Source organism: Saccopteryx leptura, chromosome 2, assembly GCF_036850995.1.
Source record: "Saccopteryx leptura isolate mSacLep1 chromosome 2, mSacLep1_pri_phased_curated, whole genome shotgun sequence".
Lineage (NCBI taxonomy): Eukaryota > Metazoa > Chordata > Mammalia > Chiroptera > Emballonuridae > Saccopteryx > Saccopteryx leptura.
Genome location: NC_089504.1, coordinates 216,902,833 through 216,927,265, shown reverse-complemented (window position 1 = coordinate 216,927,265; position 24,433 = coordinate 216,902,833). Strand labels below are relative to the sequence as shown.

Genomic DNA, 24,433 nt, shown 5'->3' with positions numbered 1-24,433 from the left:
GGCCACTTGATTCCCAGCCCGACCCCGAGTTATGATGACTCTCTCTTTCTCCAGCTGCATAAGAGCTGGGCTGTGGAAATTAATGACTGTCTCGATTTTCAGTCTCTTTCCCAACAAGTATATCAGCCATTGAAGTAAATCAGCCCACTGCCTGTGATGCTGCACCAGGTGCTGTCCATTAAGAACTTTTGGAAAATGGTCCTTAAATTCTAGCCCTAGGATGCTGTGAAGTCAGGGAGCTGCTGGCCTCCCTCCTCCTTCCCAGTTGCCGTGGTCTGAAGGCCACTTGAACCAGGCATCTCTGTTTCCTGGAGGCTTGAACCCTACTAATGTCATCAGAGCTGGCAGTTAATTACATGGAGACCTTTCACACTAAATGCAGTGTGCCCTGGCTTGAAGGGGTTGGAGCTGTTTGTGTTAGTTACACAGAGGAGTGGAGACCTGTCCTAGGACAGACAGCCTGGCTCTGCTTCTTGTCAGCTGGTAAGTCACTTTGTCTTTGGTGAAGTGGGTGCCGTGGTGGTGCCTCCTGTGGGGAGACTGAAGATGGCACTGGCTAATCCCAATAAAGGTCTGGTCACATGGAGAAGCTTAGTAAACCTGTCTCATCCTCTGGCCAGGGCACAGTATGGCCCCTCTCCAGTCCTCAGCCCTTGGACCTGGGAGACTCGGGAAGAAGCCATAGCAGGTGCTTTCTTGTCATTTGCTTTGTACCTCTGTGAGCCCCTGTGAATCTGAATTACAAAGAGGGAGACAGTGTCAAGGACTCCAAGACCCCAGATCCCACTACCCAGGGCACTTTTGTCTCCAACTTTGCAGAGGCTACTCATATTGGAAACAGGGTACTTTGCACCCTGAGCCAAGGGGGCCTCACCAGAGCCACTATGGGCTGAGGGGCGACCTGGCTTCTGACTGTGCAGAGTACACTCTAGTCATCAGGAAAGAAAAGCCAGGGCAGAGGCGGGGCACGGTGTTCACATCAGACCACTCATGTGAGCAACATGCAAACGAGAGACAAAGCAGGGATGTGGCCAGGAGGCTGGTCTCAGTGCCAGCAAGCCTCAGGGGAGCTGCAGGGACTGGCCAACAGGTAACCTTGGGTCACTACAGCCTGGGTTCCTGCACCCTGTCCTGGGTTTACTGCCTGGGGATGTAGCTGGTATGCCCCTTCCCCATCTCTCCCACCATAAGCTGAACCATCTCCATTCAGCCCCCTGCTCCCCAGCTGTGGGTGGCCCAGCAGGTAACATTTCTGGGGGCCGGGGAAGTCTATGGCAGTGAGATTTAAGAGAGTCCCCAGAGGACAGAGAGACCTCAAGTGTTTACCTTGACATGACAGCAGCAGTTCACCAGCTGGTCCTGCCCCGGGGAAGGAGTTCCTCTTACTCCGCATTCTGCCCCCTCGGCCAGACAGATGGTGAGATGAGAGTGGTCTGCCAGGAGGTGTTTAAGGGAACAGACACGCCTGGACACAGCATTGCTCCTTCCAAGAGCAGAAGCTCCAGCCAGGAAGGTGGCATGCAGCCATTGCAGTTTGCAAGTTAGTGGCTCAGTTCAAAAGGGGTTTAAAGCCTCTTGCTCAGCTCACTGGGCTGATGCCTCCTGATTTTGTGGTTGAGGATCTGCATTCCCAAGGTTGTGAATCATTTTGAAAACAAAATCCTAAGATAGTGCAGACCTAAAGATCCACCTGGCAGACTATAAAAATGCGTGCATCTCTGCTCACAGTCCTACAGAGGGTCCTGTGGTGGGTACTGTGCACATACACTCAGCCGCTCAAAAACCATCTCTGCACTAGACAGTGTGGGTTATTTGCCTTATCTTCCCCTGTGTGCCTGTTTCCCCTCACCCCAGCCATGGTAGTTACCACTATTCCCAAAGCTGGTCACCTGGCAAGAGCATTTGCCCAGCACTGACAGCGCCCCTGGAAACTGGGTCTAGACACAATTAAAGAAGAGCCAGAACATTGTATTCAGTTGGCTTTAGATTCCTTGCTAACATTTTTTTTCATTTTAAAAAAATTATAGAAAAATACACATAACATAAAATTTTACCATCTTCACCACGTCTAAGTGTATAGTTCCGTAGCATTAAGTACATTCACATTGTTATGTAACCATCACCATCACCACCATCCATCTCTGGAACTTTCTCATCTTCCCAAACTGAAACTGTGTCCCCATTAAACACTAACTCCCCATCCCCCTCCCCAGCTTCGGTCACCCACCCTTCTACTTTCTGTCTTTGTGACTCTGACTGCTCCAGGAACCTCATATAAGTGGAATCACACAGTATTTGTCATTTTAAAAATATTTTATTTGTTGATTTTAGAGACAGGGTGCAAGAAGCATCAACTTCTAGTTGCTTCACTTTAGTTGTTTGTTGATTGCTTGTTGTATGTGCCTTGACCAGGCAAGCCTGGGGTTCCGAACCAGTGACCTCAGCGTTCCAGGTTGATGTTTTATCCACTGCACCACCACAGGTCAGGGGCAGTAGTTGTCCTTTTGTGACTGACTTATTTCGCTGAGCATGATGGCCTTGAGTTTCCTCCATGTTGGAGAATGTATCAGAATGTCCTTCTGTTTTAAGTCTGAATAATGCCCCAGTATGTGTACATACACGTGCTGTTTATCTATTCATCTGTCATGAATCTGCTTGATGCTTTTTTAAACCTCGATCATTTTCATGCTGATATTCTTGGTTTGCAAAGCGTAGGCCTATTGCAGTGATGTATATTGTGTCTTATGAAAAGGTTTGTATTCCCTGAAACACCCCCAATTTCCCAGTCATAGCTGTTTATCTAGGAGGGTTCAGTCTGTGACATGTCTGTAGATAGTGGGGAGAAGGGTGAACTATCCAGGGAAGGCAGATGCTTTTCGGATTCAGTTACACTCAGTCCATTTACCAGCAACATGATGTCATGGTCAAGAACATGGATTCTGGGGCAAGCTTGTCTGTGTTTGAACCCAGTAGTGTATGTGCAAGTTACTTATGTACCTCCATCTGTGAAATGGTTTGTTATGATTATATGCAGGATTGCATGTTAAGTCTGAAAAGGGGCCAACACATGACGAGTGCTACATAAAAGCATGGTGATTTTTGTTTAGCTATTATTTATGTTTTTATGTTGTGGATGCAGGGCAGCCGAATCTCTCTGTCTGTCTGCGGGAGCTTTATCCAGATCCCTAATCTCATGCCCCCAGGTTGGTGAGTAGCCCCCAGGTATCCACCATTGTTCCAGTGCAGGGCTATGTGTCCTGGTGCACTCCATGAAATGAAGGGCCAGCTAGCCCTAGGGGGCTTCCAGCTCAATGGTACTGTGTGTCAGTGCTTCCTAGATTAGCCCTAAATCCACCCTCCAATTCCCATCCTTCCCACCAAGGAAAGGACTACAAATGCCTTCCATGTCTCCTCTTGCCCTTTCAGATGTGGGGCTCCATCAAGGATGCAGTGAGGAGACGGAGGGAAAAAGAGAGGAAGGGAGGTTGACCACTCAGTGCAGGCATGGTTCCCAGGGTTTGGGTTCATTTGTTTTTCTGGAGGGGATGGTAATGTTTGGAGAGTGCTTGGCTAGTCATCCTAGTAGCTCCAGAGCACTCTGCTGTCTTTATCACTTGGTTGCTGGCCACACCTCCCCCACAGGCCCTCTGCCTGCCTTGTGCAGCCTGGGAGAGCTGCTCAGCCCTGGAAGACAGAGAGGAGTTTCAGGGAAACAAAGTCAGAGCCCACTGTAGAATGGCTGGAGTTGGCAGAATTTGTCACAGTCAAGCTCTTCTGGGTTTAGCCCAGAACATTGCTATCAGGAAAAATTGCCACCCTGGCCTCCTCCGATCACCATCGATAAATGGCAGGTATGGGGTAACCAGGGTGCCATCTGTCCAGGTGGGATTCGGTCATCCCTGGGGCCATTTGCACACTGTGCTGACTTGACTTTGTAAGCAGAGCAGTTAACGGAGCCCAGTGAGTGACTCAAGCTGTCCTTAGCCTCACTGCTTCTCCCTTTGGGATTTTTTTTTAACTTTTGTAACCTTACAATAACCAAAAAGGAGGCAACACGTTTGACATTATCACCTAGAGATCTTCAGTAATCTCTCTACCTAGAATTTATATCTGATAGAATTTAGTAAGCCAGAGCTTTCCTAAGAGCTGGCTGTTGACTGTCAGCAGAAGCAGCTGAGTGTGGCTGGAGGCAGCAGTCTGTTTAGAGTCTGCCGCAGGTCTGTTGATCCCACTGTTTCAGAAGTGATTTGGAGAACAGCTCCCAAATGTTTTCACTCGGGGTTATGTTTCACACAGAGAAAAGTTACAATGTGAGTGGTGGTTAAAGGTTCAAGATTAATGGTCATATATGCGCTGAAATCTCCCAACGAAGCATCTTATGTAAAACTCCCTAGAACAGGGGTCCCCAAACTTTTTACACAGGGGGCCAGTTCACTGCCCCTCAGACTGTTGGAGGGCCGGACTATAAAAAAAACTATGAATAAATCCCTATGCACACTGCACATATCTTATTTTAAAGTAAAAATCAAAACGGGAACAAATACAATATTTAAAATAAAGAACAAGTAAATTTAAATCAACAAACTGACCAGTATTTCAATGGGAACTATGGGCCTGCTTTTGGCTAATGAGATGGTCAATGTGCTCCTCTCACTGACCACCAATGAAAGAGGTGCCCATTCCAGAAGTTCAGTGGGGGCCAGATAAATGGCCTCAGGGGGCCGCATGCGGCCCGCGGGCCATAGTTTGGGGACCCCTGCCCTAGAACGTCTTGCTGCCACAGTTGACCGCAGAATATCCAAAGCCTAGGACATATACAAGCAGTGCTGGGAAATGTGACTCTAGAGGTGGCCAGTACCACATGCCATCTGGAATCCAGAGGACTTAAGACGTTCCCCTGAGACCCCAGGATGTGCAGCCGTGGACCTCACATGTGTTTGAGTCCCTTTTTGTATGTGGTGTTTGAAAGGTTGAGCCCCAAACAGCAGAAATGGGATATGGCATCTGTGCCTACCTGGCAAAGATAGCCTGGAATATTCCAAGAAGTGAGGGTCAGGAGAGGAGTTCCTGTGATGACATTGTAAATGGGGGAAGTATAGGAGCAGTGAGTTTCCTCTGCAAATGTTCCTCCAAACAGTGTTGGGTGGTACCAGGCTGCAAAGGTGGCTGAGCTGGGTCTCAGCCTCAGGGAGCTGAGTGGACATACGTGTGCAGGTGATGCTTGGATGATGGAGGAGCTGTGATGAGACACCTGGTGGGAGGCACAGGCGGAGGGATCTTGCCGAGTCAGACCTGCCTCCCCCAGCCACCAAAAGTGTTAGCCCTTGTAATCATCCCCTATTCTAAGAGGTTGTGTGAATGAGCCTGGAAGGTGTGGTGAGCGTGCTAGAAGATACAAGCTGATATTCTGAGCTACAGACAGGTCAGGACCTCCTTATACCTGGCCACCCTCACTCCCTGCACCCCAACATATCACCCATAACATGACACAGAGTGCCAAATCCCATACCCCATGTTTAACAACCAGTCTTTCACCCAGCATCTCCCCTCCCAGGTCTTTCTCTGAAGCCCAGGCCTCTCTGGGGCCTGGGAACCCCAAGTCTCCAGGTGTTGGTGCTGGAGCAGCCGGGACACCACTGGATGCCAGGCCTCCTGGAAGGCCCATTGCGCACCTCCAGGTGACAGTTGGCTCCCACCTGTCCCTCTGAAGTGCCAGACTTGGCATCTGTGAGCCAGGGGATTAACAGCTCTCAGCCAATAGCTGTGAGCCCCAGGCATCAAACTAAACAGAGTGAGTCCTGAGCGATTCTTTGGTTCAACACAGAAGGTGCCATGGGCAACGGTGGATGACAAACTGAGTGACATGGGTGCTAGGTAACATAGGCCATGGCAACAGTAAGATGCTGGTCTCAGTGTGGTCCAGAAGACACTGGTGTTATGTCACAAAGGCCCAACAGCAGAAACCCTGATCTTCAGGAGTACCATAGCAGAGGAGGCTCGGGACGAGGTTTGCAGCCTGGTGGATGCAGGTCAGCTTCTGCACGGATACGAAGCAGGAGGGTAGAGAGGTAACTCCAGCCACAGTGGCGGCAGGTGTGGAGCCAAGTTGGACCATCTTGAGGTCCCTTTTACCCACACTCTTAGACATTTCTTTTCTGGCAGGAAAACCATGCTAGAGTTTTTAAATGAAGTCCCAAGTAATATAAAGGAAAGAAGAAAGAGGAGGCAAGGAAGAGAGGAGGGAAGGCTGTCTCCACATTGCAGAGGGCAGCTCCTCGGGTCCCTCCCATCCACACGGCCGTCCTCCGACGCCTCTGGTTGCGATGCACTCAGCCACTGTTCTCGGGGTACCTTGTGAGGGCCTCCGGTTCCATCTGGATGACATTTGATTACCAGGACAGCAGAGCTCTCGGATCTAAGTTGGGGTGGTGGTCTTTCCTGCCTCCTGGTCTTATGTGTCACTTTCACACGGCTCCCTCTACATCTTTGCCCCCTCATATGACTAGCACCAATCTCATATCCCACCTTGAGACAGGGCTGCAGGTTGGGAGAGGGCTTTCCATGGACGGTCCCCAAGGAGCTGTGGTCCCCAGGCCCTCCCCAGCACCTCCTCCTCGCTCCTCCCCCACCCCAGGAATGCCATGGAGCCTGATCCCAGAAATAGGTCGCATGGACCACACTGGAGTACTGATACAACAGAGTTGGGTCAGGCGCAGGGCAAAAGTGGGCAGAGGAGCAGGGTGGGGCCCCGTGAGGGGAGAATGCAAGGATCATGCCTCCATCCACAGTTGCCTCTTTGCATCTGAGCTCAAGGTGTAAAAGCAGACTGAAACCAGCAAGACACCCTCAGACTGCCCCGCCCCATAACACAGTCCTCTGAGTGCCAGCTCACACGCTTCTCATTCTCTCGGCTCCTCGGCTTCTGCGTTTTCAGCCCCCTGTGATCCATTATTTATGACAATAGAGATTGGCCTCAGACACCAGAAGAGAAAAAAACAAAACAAAGCAGCCCAGAAGGATGACAGAAGTGGTGATCGGATCAGTCATGACAAATGGGTTCGGTGCACAGGAGACCCGACACCGCCGTAGACGTGGGCATAGGCAGTGGGCCCTGAAGCCCGCTCAGCCCTGTGCCAGAGCCGGAAGGGGTGTGCAGACAGCCTGGGGAGCTGTGTCCTGCCAAAGGACATTCTCAACCAGGACAGAAGTTCTCACAAATTTCCAGTGTCCCTGCCAGCCTCCCTGCCTCCCAGCTCTTACCCAGGCCCACATCAGCTCTTGGGATGGGGGGTGGGAGAAGCATTGGATCTGCTCCTCAGCCTTCTGCATCTCTTCTCTCTAATCCATCTTCCCCTGGTCCCCTCCTGAAGTTTGGCCTAGTCATATACACACGCCATACATCACACAGCTTAAAGGGCCCAATACCTGCAAAAAAGATCCCAGCCTTCTCTCTGTGTGTTCTCAACTCTCCCTCTGCCTCCCTTGTGATCTTGTGATGTCACTTAGAGCCCACCTGGATAATCTGGGATAATCTCATCTCAAGATCACACCTGCAGAGATTTTGGAGATTGCAAGGTGATAGTCATAGGTCTCTGGAGTTAGAGTATGTGTATGTTCAGGAGGTGGGGCATTATTCAGAGGCTACAGGGCTCTCAGCCATTGGATCGTAAATACGTTTCTAGCCCCAGCTCACATGTTGGCCCCAGAGGCTGTATGATTAAGGATCATAGAATGGCTGAGCCCTAGGACCCAAGAGGATTGTTGGTCTGGAGTGTGGGTCGGCAGAGTTAGAGAACTATATCTTCTCTTCACCTCCTGCCTTATGCCACCCTGCTCCTGGTGGCCTCCCCACCCCTCAAGGTGAGCCCTCTTGCACAGTATCTATCAACTTTTATTTTTGCAGGGGCTTTTACAGTACTGCCTCTCCTGTCAGCAGGCTGCATATCACATTCAGGATCTTAGCTCTCTGCTCCCTGCTGGATTTTGCTGTACATTTTGGTTAAATTAACTTGTTTTAAGCAAATGTGCCTTTCATATCCTTTCAGCTAATGGGCATTTATTGAGGGCCTCCTGTGCGCTGGACTCCAGAGAAGGTAGATGATAAAGAGATGAATCTTGGGAGGCGGTGGTGTTCTTCAGAACACGAGCCTTGAAACCCCAGCCCCACCACAATCACCACCACCACCACTGCCACCCCCTTGGTTGTCACCACCTTGGTCGCTTATCCATCTGCTGGAATCAGCAGACGGGGGTTTGCATCAATCAATACTTTTGCATCAATCATACTACTTGCAAGTTGTATGATCTTGGGCCTCAGTTTCCACATCTGTAAAATGGAGATAGTATCTGTCTAGCAAACTTTTGTATGGTGCTCACCACATACCAGATATTGTTGTAAGTATTTTGTAGAGGCTGTGTGAGTGTGCCACATCTGAGCTTTGTCGGTAATTCCGGGCCTTTGTCCACACATGGCCTTCATCATCTAACAGCACTGTATCCCAGGGAGCCGCCAGCTCATCGCTCTTCCCCTGTGATGCCCATCACCCCCTGCAGTCACTCTTCCTTTTCATTTTCACTGCTTTGCTGTGTGACTGTGGAACTGTACCTTAACTCTCTCAGCCTTAATAGCTGCAAAATAAGAATAACAATGCCTGCCTTTACAGCATACTGTAAGAGTCAAAAATAATGTATGTTCTTCACCAAAGGGCAAGAAAAGGGACCATATGTCACACACACGTGTTCACACACACACGCACGCATACTCACACTTGTTGAATAAGGCTCACACATTGCATGGGTTTACTGTCTTCTTAAGTCTCTTTCTATCCATATATTTTGTCCCATTTTCATTCCTTGTCATTTATTTGCTGAAGAACACAAATTACTTCTGATCCTTAAAGCATGCCTTATACATAGACATCTATGACAACCTGAGAAGTTAAGGGAAATGGTTAATTTTCTTTCCATGTGATAATCTCATTGTGGCCATCTTTAAAGAGATCTTATATTTTAAAGATCCACACTGAAATACATACAGATGATACAATATGATGTCTACAATGAGCTTTAACCCCAGCAGGGGAGACAGGGTACAGACAAAACAGTATGGGTCTCATGTAGATAATCTTTGAAGCTGGGAGGTGGGGAGAGAGGCTGCACTGAGCCACATCTTCTGATTTTGTACCTGTTTAAGCATTTCCATTATGCAAAAGTTAACTTTTATTTTTTTAAGTGAATGTATGCCATATGTCTGCTCATGGTAACAAACGGTAGTTTCTGTTATTGTTTCATATTCTTTTCAAATGCAATGACCAGAAACCTGCCTTCTGAATTGGAAAAGAAGTAAGGCCTAATACAGAATTTATTTTAGCAACAAAATGCTTGGTAGTGAACTGCAGTTCATTCCAATGGTGATATTGTCAAGTGCTCTAAAAACAACAGGTAACACAGAATGAACAATTTTATCTGTAACATAATTAGAGGTGAATTGCAGGTATACATGGATGGAGGGATAGATGGATAGATAGATGATGGATGGCTGGATAGATAGGCATACTAAAGCCTTTTCTCAATGAACATATATGTGGGATATTTTGGTCTTGGTCTCTTTTTAGCTTGTTTGTTTTGTAGTTTAAACACTTGTAATTCTTGAGCGCTTAAAAGACAATGGGGCCCTAGCTGTTGGCTCAGTGGTAGAGCGTCGGCCTGGCGTGCAGGAGTCCCTGGTTCGATTCCCAGCCAAGGCACACAGGAGAAGCGCCCATCTGCTTCTCCACCCCTCCCCTTCTCCTTCCTCTCTGTCTCTCTCTTCCCCTCCTGCAGCCGAGGCTCCATTGGAGCAAAATTGGCCCAGGTGCTAAGGATGGCTCTATGGCCTCTGCCTCAGGCGCTAGAATGGCTCTGGTCGCAAACAAAGCGATGCCCCAGATGGGCAGAGCATCGTCCCCTGGTGGACATGCTGGGTGGATCCTGGTCGAGCGCATGCAGGAGTCTGTCTGACTGCTTCCCCATTTCCAACTTCAGAAACATACAAAAAAAAAAAACCCCAAACAAAACACACACACACACACACACACACACACACACACACACACAAGACAATGGAACTTCCCTGTTTACTCCCCCTAAAGATAGAAAAGTTTCAAACGCACATTGGGTTGGCGTTTGGCTGTTGCACGGGCTGGTCTGGCTGGGTTCTAATCCCTAGAGCTGGAGCGTGAAGTCTGGGAGCCAGACTGAAATGCTCTGATTTGCTTTGAGGGGAGACAAAGACTTCTAGAAGCTTGTATAAAAGCTTAATCGTTTATAAAAGCTATAAAAAGTGAATCATGGTCTGATAGACAAAAGGAATGCAATTTGAATTGGTTTGTTTTCCTCTGGGAGGGAGCTCTAAATCAGAGGCCCCCAAACTACGGCCCGCGGGCCGCATGCGGCCCCCTGAGGCCATTTATCTGGCCCCCGCCGCACTTCTGGAAGGGGCACCTCTTTCATTGGTGGTCAGTGAGAGGAGCATAGTTCCCATTGAAATAATGGTCAGTTTGTTGATTTAAATTTACTTGTTCTTTATTTTAAATATTGTATATGTTCCCGTTTTGTTTTTTTACTTTAAAATAAGATATGTGCAGTGTGCATAGGGATTTGTTCATAGTTTTTTTATAGTCCAGCTCCAATGGTCTGAGGGACAGTGAACTGGCCCCCTGTGTAAAAAGTTTGGGGACCCCTGCTCTAAATTAATAGTCACTCCAATTACGCACCCGGAAATAGCAGCAATTTGAGAACAAGGCAAACAGAGAATATACACGCCATTAAAGGACGGTGACAGGGACAAAGGCCAAGAGACCACCTCTACTTCCCGTGCAGACCTGCATGGAGAGTCTGATTTCAGGCGCAGCACAGGTCTCTGGGCTTAGAGTCAGGTGTGTCCGAGTTTCTGTCTTGAGCCACACAGACCAGGCCAGGCAGCTTCTTCTCTCTTTGTGGCCCAGGGTCCTCATCTGTGATGGCGAGGATGATGACACCAAGCTTAGAAGGTTCTTCTGGCCAGGGGTGACCCTGGGGATGTGAAATAGTGGGAAGGGCATGGGCTCCAGCCAACCCAGGAGCCATCCAGTCACAGAGCCAACCAAGGGCAGCCACTCACCGAGGTCACTCTGCTGACTGTCCTCATTGCCAGGCCCCACTCTGCCCCAGTGACCACAATGAGTGCAGTCAGTGATTTGCACAATTTTAACAACTGAACCGTTTTTTCTTCCCTCAAAGTTTAACATGCAATTCTAATACATAAAACTTATGTGAACAGTTAAGTGACCTGTATCAGGACCCATTTATTCTACAAATTCAAACCTAGAGTGCCCACTAGAGAAGGCATGGGAACAGAGAGTGTCCTTGTGTGAACATTGTCTTTGGAATCGGGGGTCCAGGATGGCAGCTGCAAGCTCACATTGGCCTCAGCATCAGTTTGTTCTGCTGGCCCCCAAAACGCTGCCAGAGGTGACTCCCGGCCAGCACCCTTCTGAGGACGTGGACAGGCCTGAATGCCTGGGCAGTGTGGCCCTACCACGCCCCAGCCAGCAGCTGTCCATGAGACACTAGGGTCTCAGGACAGCCATTGTGCCTTGTGGGTGGACCTGACCCCAAAATAACATGTCCGTCCTCAAATGTGTTGATACTTAGGTTATTATAGCTGAGTGCTTGCTTTGTCATTAGTGTCCAAAGGTGTTTAAGTAGACCTATTTAAAGACAGGAAATCCAAATCCACTACTACCAGCCTCTCCCCCCACCACCCCACTCTGCCCCAGAGCAGCACTGGTCGCTAGAAGAGCCCCGTTGGAAGTCGGGCAGGGCTTCTCTACCTGAGCTGGTCTCAGCCCACCTCCTGTCTGAACCATGTGGAAACTCCACCCAGGCTCCCCACAGCTCCCTACAGTTCCCTCAGAAGACAGTCCACACCCCTGCTAGCCACCAAAAACCTCACTTCAGTGAGATCTTGAAAATGCATGGATCCGAGGGTAAAGTGCAGAGTTGTAGACATCCTTTAGGAGGAGCATTTTAACCCCATGGGGAGTGAGGCCTGGCTGTGGGCTGCATCTCATGACCTGGAGTGACTGTGAGGGGTGGGACCACTGTCCCCTCACTCTTTTCCATCTGCATGTTCTCATGTTCCCCTGGTCTTCGTTCAGTTGCTTGGGCTGCATACCCAAAGCCAGCACAGAACCATGGAACCTTCTCCCAGTTCTGTCCCAGAGGCACCGGCTTGGTCCTCACTAGTGATCTGGTGCTCCCGCCCCCACAGCATCTCTGCCCCTCTCCCACTTCTCTGAACCTCTCTGGGGGCCTCCCTCACACGCACCAGCTCTCCCACTCCCAGCAGAATGCTATTGAAATGCTGGGTTTTGTCCTCTGGTTCACTGTCATTTTAATTTTCTCATCCACTTGCCTTAATGCCGAAGAGTATTCTTTCCAAATAAAAATGGTAAAGACCTTTTTTCTCTCATAAGAATTTTATGTAAGTGCAATGCAGCACACTATTAGGAGGGAATGTTCATAAGCTAGTTCTGTTTATCAGTTCCTAACCTCCGCTGCTAGAACCAGATAACTTTTTTTTTTTGGTTACAAAAGCCCTGCATATTCATTGTAGAATATTTGAAAAATGAAGAACAGTGTAAAAAGAAAGTGAAATAACCCATTATTGCATCAGACAGGGGAGATTGCTACCAGCTCAGAACCTCTCCCACTGGTGTTCTCTCCTGCGAGCTTGTGTGCCTGTGTGCGCACACATGTGTATCTTTCTTTTCCTTGATTGTTTATCCTGACCCTTTTAACTCAGCACCACACCAGCTGCATTTCCGGGATAGCATTAAGTAGTCTTGAAAAACATGACTTTCATGCCTCCATAATGTCCCATCATGGAGACTACTAAAACATCATTGCTTCATCGTTTATAAGATATTTAGCTTAAATAAATGTGATAAATAAGACACAGTGGTTTGGGCGTGTACCTGGGAGGTGACTGACTCACGGTGATGATAGGCTGATTCATAAAAGGCACCCCGAACTGTGCCTGATGCTTTAAAAATGCTTTTCTTCTTTTATTTGCTGTCATTGTTTCCTTAAGAGCAATTTCTAGAAATGGGATTCTGAGTCAAAAGGCCAAAATATTGTCAATCCACTTCCCCCACCATGTGGACACACATTCCTCGAAGGGCGTCCACCTCACCAGCCTAGACAGAGTTGGTGCTGTCTCCATATTTCAGATAGGTTCTTGGGGATCATTGTAGATTTGCGTGCAGTTGTTAGAAAGACTATGGAGGGCTCTATGTACCCTTCACTCAGGTTCTCCCAGTGGTGATGTCTTGCAAAGTTTTTGTACAGCACCCCCACCAGGATACTGACAGTGAGATAGTCCCCCATGTCATTCAGATCTCCTCTCTGTTGTGCTCATTAGAGCATGTGTATTCAGTGCTATACAACTTCATCACATGTGTAGGTCCTTATGTCCTCCACCACAGCCATAATACAGAGAAGTTCCATCTTTTTTAGAACCACAGCAGCTCCTCCCCCACCCCCTACACCACTTGCGCCAATCACCTTCATCCCTGACTTTCGGCTGACACTACTCTGTTCTCTATTGCTACTTACTGTTCAGTCATTTCAAAAATGTCATATAAATGAAACTACACAATGTGTAACTTTTAGGACTTTTATTCACTCAGCTTAACTACCTTGAGACCCCTTGTAGTTGTGTGGATCAGTAATTCATTTTCATTGCTAGGTAGTGTTGCGTGGTGTGCACAGACCACAGTTTAACATTCACCTGTTGGAGGATGTCTTCTAGGTTGCCTCCAGATTTTTGGCAATCCACCCCTTTTTTCATTATGGCCTAATTTGATTAAATGATTCAATTTCTTAGAGGCCAGTGTAGCTATTTCTAGAAGTCATTGTCCTTATTTGGGTTGGGTGGAGATTTGTGATGTCAGTGTCACACTCATAATGAATCAATGCCATCTTCGAGTTATAAGAGTAAATAAACAATGATGAAGTGTTATGCTTAGATTTAAGGTGCCAGGCAGGGGTGTGAGATCAAAAGCCAGTTGAGGATATGGAGGAAGGAGAAACAGAGCTCCAGCATGCTCCACGGGAAGGCCACTTATGGAAACGGAATTGTCCCTTTCTTCCCTGCTCCCTCTAGGACCCAGCATTATGGCGTCTGCCAGTCTCACCTTCAGCTGTAGCCATTTAAAGTTACTTGGAGAAACTGTAGAAGAATTTTAAGGTGGGAGATTTTGCTCTAGAGTCCTTACTCCAACTTCAAAGGAATGCTGTGAAAATTGTTGCTAAGGCAATTGAAGAGAAAATTTCACAGTTGGTGTGAGCCCTTTCAGCGAGACAATGAACCTAATTGCATGTTTTACAAAACCAACCCCAAAAGCATGACTTACCTGACACAGATAGTTTTTCACAATTTTGAAAGGTAATACAGCTTGTTTTCTGTGATTTTGAAAGGGAACTAACATCACACCTACTTGGTGAGATCATCCCTGGGGTGGAAAACTTGTATCTGGCTTCGCAGAGAAATTCTGGGGGCTACTATTCCTCTCACCTTTCCCCATCCTGCCAGGCCCCACAGACTTGAACTTTCCTCCTGTGGTAGTGGTGGTTTTTGTTTTTTCCCAGCCTGCAGAACTCAGCCCAAACCAAAATTGCCATACAGTTATCATATTTATCCTGGGTTGGGAGCATTTCATAACGTAGCCCCACAAATATCCGTGTGAGAAACCACAATTTCTAGTGGTTGTTGACTTAGTGCCAATCCAAACTAGAATTCGACAATCCAGCAAGAAATGTCCTCAGCAGCTGCAAGGAATTTCTATTCAAATAAAATAAGAAACTAAAGCTGGGGGGGGGGTCTTTCCTACCCTCCCGCATCCAATGCAGAAGATATAGAAGAATATAAGAGCTGGGGGGCCCTGGGTGAGGGGTGTAGCTGCCCTTCTGCCTCCAGGTCCCTCTGCCGTTACCCTCCTCCTGCCCCAGCATCTCATTGCTCAGAAGAAATAACTTCCTCAGCAGCCACGGCCAGCAGTGTTTGGACTGAACAGATGCCTAAACGATGAGGGTAAATTAGGCAGGGACGATGATGAGTCATCTTTATGTGTGGAGCCCAGATAAAGGGATGCCACACCCGTGCCTTCCTGCCCAGTAGCTCTGTCACTGGAGCCCCCCTTCGGGCTTCCCTCTCCCCAGCAGCCAGGCTCTTCCTGTGCACCTGGGACCACAGAGGCCCCCCTCTGACCTGTGCACCCTCCACAGCTCCTTGGCCAAATGCCCTAAAAAGGCAAAGGCAGGAAGAAAAAGGAGAGCAGATGATGGACATTAAGACCAGTTTTCTTGTCTATAGCCATACCACCCTGAACGTGTCCGATTTCGTCTGATCTCGGAAGACCAGCTTTTCTTAGTGCTTTCTTTAAAAATGTTTTCACAAGGGTGAATTCGTATGTAAGTTTAAGTCACATATATATGGGAACATGTACATCCTTAAGTGCACGCTCCAAACAGCAGACCTGATATCTGGCCAAAATGAAATACAACACCTGCTGGGCAGCCCCTGCCCCGGCTCTCAGCACACGGACAAACATGGCCTCCACGTCTGAAAACAGACGGTGTGGCAGCCATGACCATCTGTGGTCAGGCCCGCGGTGGGCGTGAAAGTAGGTGTCGGACCTGCCGCGTTCCACAGTCGAGAATGCACAGACAAGAGCTGGGCATGCAGTCAGGGTGGCCCCAGTGGTGGTACATACCTCCCCTCCCTCCCAAGTGCCAGGGTCAGAGCCTGTGCTTCATAAAATCTGTGTGCATCACAGTCTGGGCAGTTTCCCTATGGTGGAATCTGCTGCTAAATTAAAGGACTGGTCATCAGAGGGATCTTCCTGGACTAGGTTCTCCCAACTGGAAAATGAGGCTTTATTACAACACCTTTCATATTCCCGAAACACCACACAGCAAGCCAGGAGAGATCCAGGCCAGGAGGTCACAGCCTGAATTGGAAGGTGACAAAAACGAGCCCTGGTTTCTCCTTACAGGCCAAGGGTGAGAAAGCCCCAATGTCAAGCTTCTCTAGTAAGTGGAAGAACCTTCTGGAAAAGGTCTGGCACAGGTGGGATTACCCCAGCCTGTGGGCCAATGCCTCATCGCTTCTCTTGGTCTTGATGAAGCCTGGAACCCACCTCCCAGACCCCCATATCACTGCTAGCATTGCCTGTATCCTATTTCCTGTTTGGTGCTCACATCATCAGAATCTGGTTTTCACTGCAGAACCTTCCACCGGCTTCTTGTTCACTCCACCTTCTCTCCCTTTGTGATGCCCTTCCAAACCCTCACTATGCATCTCACACTGAAAGACACAGCTACATTTCCTGGTGGAAAGTTTCCAAGGTGCTCTGGCTCAACGTTCATCAAATCTTCACTGCCTAACCTCGAAATGGGCACACGTGATGATCTGGACCTGTCTGGCAGTCTGGAGACTCATCTCGTCCTGCCTCTGTCACAGAACAGCACAGCGTGTGGCCAGAAAGCGGGCACCTTCCTTCATCCTCCCCTCACTGAGCCCCGCATGGGTGTCCAGTGGGAGAGGGAAACACAGACCCTCTGGTGCTCTATCAGTAGAGTCAAGTCTCAGGAAGAGGCCTCTGGGCTCAGCATCGAGAAGCTCCCCAGCTTTCAGAAACAGCCCTGTCCTGTCTCTTTAACCCAGAGGCCACCCTGATGTGGGTTTGGCAGCCCTGTGGCCATCTGCTCCACAATTACCAGTCCTGTTTTTTTTAGTGTATTGGTCAAGCTGCTTTTGATACCAAGAAACAGAAACTTTATTATGCCAGGTCAAGAAGGCCTGGGTTGTATGTGTGTGTGTGTGGGGGGGGGGGGGGCTCCTCAAGAGCTACTATCCCCAGAAAAAGCCTCAGGCTCTGGGCTGCCGCTCCTGGACTCTCTGCTTCCCTCTCTCTGCCCTCTGTGATCGGAACCTCCTTCCCTTCTCCAGGGACTGCTGCTCCTTACTCATCTGGAAGGCTGGTGTGGTCAGCCGAGGACAGACTCCCCATGACCCTGCATTCACTCCAATTACCACCAGCTCCGAATCACTTAGTAGAAGTTCTAGTGAGGAAAAGGCTTTGGGTAATGGCCAGTCGTACAATTGCCCAATAATAGGTCAGGCCATAGGGATGGGGCCAGATCACCCAGAGCCAAGACTGCTCGTCCAGGGCTGTTGGGAGTGTGCTGGAGTGCCAACTGGTAGGGGTGCCTCATGCTGTGATGTGTATGGACTGGCAGCTGTGGTCCCCTGGGTCTCACTCCAAAGTCCCCACCTGTAAAAATAGGCATAGAGGTGTCTGTCAGAAAGGTGCTCACCCTGCCAGCTGGGTACAACCCTGACCAGAGCACAAGGCCCCACCTTTTGGGCCGTCTAACACAGATGGGTCAAGGCTGGTCCCAACCCTGAGCTGAGCCAGAAAGTCCTGTCAACCTTTGTGTTCCCGTGACACCTCTCTTCCTCATCTTTATTAGCTGTTGCCCAGTCCCAACAAAGCAGAGAACCTCCCAGCTGTGAGCATAAGTGCAGCTTGGGGTGGGGCTCCCAGGCCTTCGTCCCTGACTTTACAAAGTCACAGGCAGCTCCTTCCCCTAGAAACACAGGAAACAGAAGAACTGGGTTAGACTTTTTCAAGCTCTGGAAATTCTGCAGATCGAATCCTACTAAAAGAAAATAAAATTGGCTTCCCCAAAAAATGTGGCCAGATGTCGTTCTGGATGCATTTGGCTTTTCGGACATGCTTGAAGACTTGCGTCCAGAACCAGGGATTTAAAATCACCAGAGACCATGAGATTCATGGGCCCCTGAGGGTATGACATTAAACATTGTGTTTGAGCAGTAGGTGTTCTGAGTGATTCCTTTCAAACATGTTTTCTCCCATATTTCTCATCACAGCCCTGAGAGGCAGGCAGAGCTGATATAATCAACCCCATTTACAGTAGGGAATACTGAAGCTCCAAGTGGTTATGGTCTTGCCCGTGGGTGCAGTGGGGAGGGAAAAGGAGTAGTTGTGGGAACAAGCACTGAACCCACGGCTCCTGCCACAGCACCACTGCTAGGAGACTATTCAATATTTTAAGCATAAGTGTCAAAAGACATGCAGAGCCCTGGCGGCATGAATGTTTTGTTCAAATGTGAGCACTGGACAGCAGAGGCCTGGGGTGCAATCCTGACTGCCACTCAGCTGGGTGCGTGGGAGCCTCCTGTGGCTCCATGTGTCTCAGTTTCCTTGTGAAGATCCCTTAGCACAGGGTTTGACCTGTGGTTCACACTCGAGTGTCAGTTACTCCGTGATGCAGGCAGCGGAAGGGTTCCTACATTGAAGTTTCCTCTGACATTCACAGGCCCACTGGATACCAGGAAAGATCAGTATCCAGGGCACGAGAGGCCTCTGAGTTCTCCTTTATTTCTCTGGTCTTGTTTTAATATCACGGGCTGCCAATCAAATCACACAAAAGTCTTTGAGGTGACCTGCCTGCTCACTCATGAACTACAGTCCCGATTTGCCTCAAGCTGGACAGCCGTACAAACTGTTTTTCTGTCTATCTTACTGCCTCCGCATCTAATTTTTAAACTTCATTTTAACAACAACCCCCACACACACACACTTTTTTGGTGCTCTTTGTTTCTGGATAAAGGATTTGCAAACTGATTTAATATGTGGACAAAAAGCTTTGTGCCCTTCTGACAAGGCTGTGTGGGGCGGCAGTGCGGGGGTGGGGAGGTTCTTCCCAAACCACCCATGCACGTGTACTGTGTGGGCTGGATTCCCACAACCAGCAACACCTGATTTGGACTCGAGTTCTAGAAACCGAGGCTGGGCATTGGGGCAAGACTAGAAGCAGGGAGCAGGACCAGTGCAGGGGTTGGGTGTTGCAAGGGTCCAGAGCTGAGCCAGGACAGCGCTGCAAGGTAGACAGTGACACCATCGAGGACAGTGGCTTTGTCTTATTGTTGCCAGGCCATCAGCACACAGGAAGTAGTGTTAGTCACAGAAAGGTTAAACTTATGGGGGGAAATACTGCATCTGCTTATTGTACTTAACTGTTTCCAATAAAGGAAGATACAAACTAATTTTAGCTGAAAAATGGGGCCCTGGGCACTGAAAAATCACCACCCCACTCAGGCTTGCTTCTCTGCCTAGCCCAGGCTCACGCTGGTGAGCACACTGGATCCAGTCAGGGAAATGCTAAAGGAAAACATTTGTTGTGATGAAAATGGGGCTTTGGTGTGGGCTGTCCCATGTGCTGTCTAGCCTTGAAGAATATCTCCCTCACTATACTTGAAGTGCCCCAGGGAGGGACTCGGGACCCCTTGGACAAAGAGTGCTGATGCCAACACATTCTCCCCGGTCAGGGCAGGTGGACACCCAGTCAGTGTGCACCTTGTGACTGTGGTTCACATCATATTCCTTCTCATTGTGATTTCCTCTTGGAGTTACTCAGAACCTCCCCTCCCAAATTTTAAAAGAAAAATTTTTTAAAGCAAAAGGCCTTATTATTTTTTTTAACATAATGGCCCTCATAGGGTCATAGGGAACTCCCTGCGATGAGACAGCATTAAGCCAAAGTTGTCTTCCGTGAGTCAAATGCCTCCAATGATGGGTATGTGGCAGCAGTTTCACCTGCGGGGGTGTTTAGATGGGCAGTAGTTTTGGGGGATTTTTTGTTGTTTTATAAATTTATTGATATTAGAGAGAGAGAAAGGGAGAGAGACAGAAACATCGATCTGTTTCTGTATGTGCCCTGACCAGGGGTCTTTACAACACTTTTCAGTGACAAAGGAATGAAGTTTGTCACAACCTCTCTAAATGCACTACATGACATATGTGTGTATATATATATATATATATATATATATATATATATATAATGTATATATATATATATATATATATATTATGTGAACATTCCAGTGCCCAAGGTTCCATTCTTGTCCTTTTTAAAATAAACCTATGGTTAGAGCCAAAGAGGAAGCTCAAGGACTCTGACATCAGCATGGAAGCCGGTCGCCCTGCGCCTGCTGCTCCTCACGGCCTGTTGCTCTGTCTTGCAGGTGGTCTTTAGCAAGTATTGCAACTCCAGCGACATCATGGACCTCTTCTGCATTGCCACCGGCCTGCCTCGGTGAGTGGTCCATCCTCACCCTGCAGAATTGCACCAGTCTGCCTCTGCATCTTCCAGTTCACCTGGACAGGGATGTACCCGGGGAGGGCGGGTTGCCAAGGAGGAGGGACAAGGAGTGGAAGGGCCAGCAGGCCCACCTGGCCCCAGGAGCTCTTTCAAATCTTTGAATGCAGCCCTGGAGGCTTCAGCCACAGCCTGCCTGCAGGTGCCCACAGGCACCACCTTGTCTGCACAGAGGAAACCTTTGGGTGAAATTAGACAGAAAGTACCATCAAGAGTTTTCTTTTTCCTTCATTTATTCATATGCTTTTGGAGAAAGAATGAAGGAAGCTGGCTGTGTTTGTCTTTGGTTCCTCAACCCCAAATTGTCCATGTAGCAGGTTCCTCTTCTATTTCAGGCGGGTCATCATAGGTCAGTATTTTGGAAAAGACTGACTTCGGAAATAAGTTGAAAAGACCAGTTATTTACCCTTATAAAGTCAGAATTCCAAATTCAACAGTTTATTAGAGTAAGTGGATTTTCCACTGTAACTTTTTGATTACAGAGTGATCCACAGTAACTTTGGCAGGACAGTATGCCTTTAAAGTCAGGATCCAGGTCAAGGACAGTGAGCCAGAAGGACCATGAGAGTCTTTTCACAGACAGGTGAGGAAAGAGCTGAAATTACAGCAAATGGTGGGCAGTTTGTAGCGGCAAAAATAACCCAAAGATTGGGGCATCTTTTATTAAGCACTGTGCTAAGAAATATACCATTATTGCCTCTTGTATAAGATGCTCCCATGTATAAGGCCTGAATTTTGGGGAAAAAAATGTATTACATAAAGCTATAGAACTCAAGTTTTATTCATCATAAAATTCATACAACTCCTCATCACTATCTAAACTCCCATCTATTAGCTTGTCCTTGTCTGTGTCTGATGACGAGTCACTGTCTTCAACAATGAATGCAAAAATAAGTGCAAAAAAGCAGGAAATGCAAGTAAAAAAATCTAAGGCCCTGGCCGGTTGGCTCAGTGGTAGAGCATTGGCCTGGATTGCAGGAGTCCCAGGTTCGATTCCTGGCCAGGGCACACAGGAGAAACGCCCATCTGCTTCTCTACCCCTCCCCCTCTCCTTCCTCTCTGTCTCTCTCTTCCCCTCCCGCAGCCAAGGCTCCATTAGAGCAAAGTTGGCCCGGGTGCTGAGGATGGCTCCATGGCCCCGCCTCAGGTGCTAGAATGGCCCTGGTTGCAACAGAGCAACACCCCAGATGGGCAGAGCATTGCTCCCTGGTGGGCATGCCGGGTGGATCCTGGTCGGGCGCATGCAGGAGTCTGTCTGACTGCCTGCCTGTTTCCAGCTTCAGAAAAATACAAAACAAACAAACAAACAAAAAACCCCAAAAATTTACAACCATTGTACAAGACACACCCAGTTTTAGACCCCAAAACTTTCTACATGGGGAAATAGGGTATATATACATTATTCTTGAGAACAACCCTGAGATTTACATGTCACCTCCATTGTACAGATTTTAATTTTTTTTTTATTGATTTTTAGAGACAGAGGAAAGGAGGGAGCGAGAGAGAGAACTTGACATGTTCCATTCATTCATGCCATCATTGGTTGATTGTTATATGTGTCCTGATGAGATGGGGGGGATCAAACCCGACAACCCAGCATATTGGGACGACGCTCTAACCAGTTGAGCTACCCCCAGGACCCTCACTGCACAGATCTTTAAAAATATACAACTGAAGGACCAGACAGTTTACATAACATGGTCTAGGCAACACCACCCATGGGAGGCCCCCAGGATTAGAGGTTGGAGGAAGACTCAATTTATACACTTAAAATTGTTTTATAGGAGAGATTTGTGCCTGTTTAGTTGGACTCCCAAAGGAATGAAGTAGGAAGGCTGATTTATTTATTTCCAGTATACTCCACTTTATTTAATCTTCCAATTCAATAAATAAGACTTTCTCCAATTGCCATTTTAAATTACAGTGGTCCCTCGACTATCACAGGGGTTAGGTTCCAGAACCCCCGCGATAGGCGGAAATCTGTGAGGTAGACACCTTATATTTATTTTATTATTTATATATATTTTAAGGCTTTATAAACCCCTACACTCTTATAAACCTTTCCCACACTGTTATTAACCTTTCCTACACTTATTTTGCTTATTTTACTGCAAATATAATTAAAATAATATATAAAAATACCTATACACCACAAAATCCCGCTGTATAGCAAAATATCCACGATACAAAATTAGATATATACAATTTAAAAATCCGCAATACAGTGAAACCATGAAAAGTGAACCACGATATGGCGAGGGACGACTCTACTTTAAAGTCTACAGAGCTCTTAGGATTACTTGGCAATCCCATTTTATTTACAAATGGAGGGTCCTGTCTGAAGGGTGAGTCCTCAGCCTTGGATGGGTTTTGTGCTGTTGTGTTTCTGGGCTCCTTTGTCACGTGAGGCCCATTCAAGGGCATGCCCTAGGAAGACTGTCACAGGTGAAGCACTAACTGGACGTGTCTTCCAGGAACACGACCATCTCCCTGCTCACCACAGATGATGCCATGGTCTCCATCGACCCCACCATGCCTGCAAATTCTGAACGGTAAGTGGCTGGTGCCTCTGTTCGGTCCTATTCCGGTGGTGTCTCTAACACTGCTTCACACCCACATGAGGACCTCTGTGGTTGTCTTCCTAGTTTACTGCTATAGAATTCTGAACTTAAACCAGGAATGGCAGGAAGGGGGGGCGCAGTGACAGAGGCTTCATTTGGCTGGTTCCTTTGCAGGACTAGTCACTTACCAAGATGGTAACGATAATAAGCGTGCCAGGAGCCTTCCCAGGGCTCCCCATTCAGTTCCCAGCAGGAGCCCTGTGAGCATGCACATTTCCTACCATTTCACAGGGGTTTCCCATGAAGACTCCTGGTTTATGCCTCTAGTTATCCCTCAGTCTAGTCCTGTCCATCTTCTAGAAAATTAGGTCTCTGACATGGCTTTCGTGCACCACAACCCAGCATGTGGTGGAGCCTGTTAGCCACAGGATATTGTCCAGACTCCATCAGAATAGCTCAAATCCTCCTTAAAACACCAGTGTATATGTACATGACATTTGAGTGCCCAGCCCAGCCCCCATGGCACTCCCCTTCTATAGATACCTGGGCACTTCCCTCCCCTTTGCTAAATTCCTGCTCTTCCCCCTCACCCCCACCCCAGGCCGGCAAGGACCCATTGAGCAAGGACCCACTGAGCGTCCCCTCACCCGCCCCAGGCCTCCTGCTGTTCCATCTGGTCAAACAGTGTCCAGATCAGCATTTCAAATAACCTGCAACATAACGACACAAGTCAGGGGCTCTAATTTAACAGTGGGCTGAGTGGCTTCCACACTTACTTGGAGCTGCTTAGGAAGGTGATTGATTCCCAAGCAGTCCTTATCCCCAATGCCCAACGATTATGAATAGACACTTCTCAGTTTTGTTCAGATAACGCTCAGAGGGACCTTGAGCCTCCTGATCCAACACTCCTTTCTGGATAGGGAACCATTCTGGATCCCATGGTGTCCAGCTGACAAAGGTGTTGCTTCTTGACAATGCCATTCCTCTGTTTCTGCCCCAACTGTTTCAGGATCCTCATTGGAAGAGAGAAACAGACATTCACAGAGCGTGAGAAAAAACTGGGGCATGTGACAGGGCACATGGAGAGAGGAGGGGCCAGAGCAACACCGCGCTGTGTCATCACACAAGCGCTCCTGTGGTTTCCCACTCCAGCCAAGTTGTCACACACACAACGTTCTAGTGGATGAAGGGACAGTGTGCCAGCGAGGGTGCCATGCTCAGCCGTCCCTCAGCCTATGAGCCAGGCTTCCTAGGTCCCAGTGGGGCTCTTTGCCCCACTAAGCATGTTGGAAAAGAGGGGACCCAGCAGTAATGTTTTTGAAAAAGACAAATACAATAAATGTTCAAGACAAGTTTATTCCAAGAGTAGTTTGTATCAGTTTTGTCATTGGGGAAGAGAATGATGGCAGACAGCTAGACAGAGACCAAGCCAGGAGCTAATTCGGTCATGACAGCAACGTGAACAGCTCACTGTTCAGAGTCAGGATGAAGGATCAAAGAGCCAAGATAAATCTTGAAGGGCCAGAAACTCAACCCAGGCATCTTTGGCTCAAAAGCCTGGAAAGTTCCTACAACTGCTTGGCACACTGAGTCTCAGT

The 24,433-nt window shown here is 48.2% G+C and overlaps 1 protein-coding gene across 5 annotated transcripts in view; it reads left to right on the top strand.

Annotated features, from left to right (window-relative positions):
- The window catches only part of PDE9A (phosphodiesterase 9A), a 100,334-nt gene that overhangs the window by 5,485 nt on the left and 70,416 nt on the right, over positions 1–24,433 (top strand). For 4 of the 5 annotated variants that reach the window (XM_066370093.1, XM_066370095.1, XM_066370094.1 and 1 more), the window contains exons 2-3: positions 20,141–20,211; positions 22,749–22,826. In XM_066370093.1, the coding sequence (XP_066226190.1) occupies positions 20,141–20,211; positions 22,749–22,826 (149 nt within the window). The remainder of the gene's footprint in view (positions 1–20,140; positions 20,212–22,748; positions 22,827–24,433) is intronic. The other variant, XM_066370096.1, reaches the window with a different exon arrangement.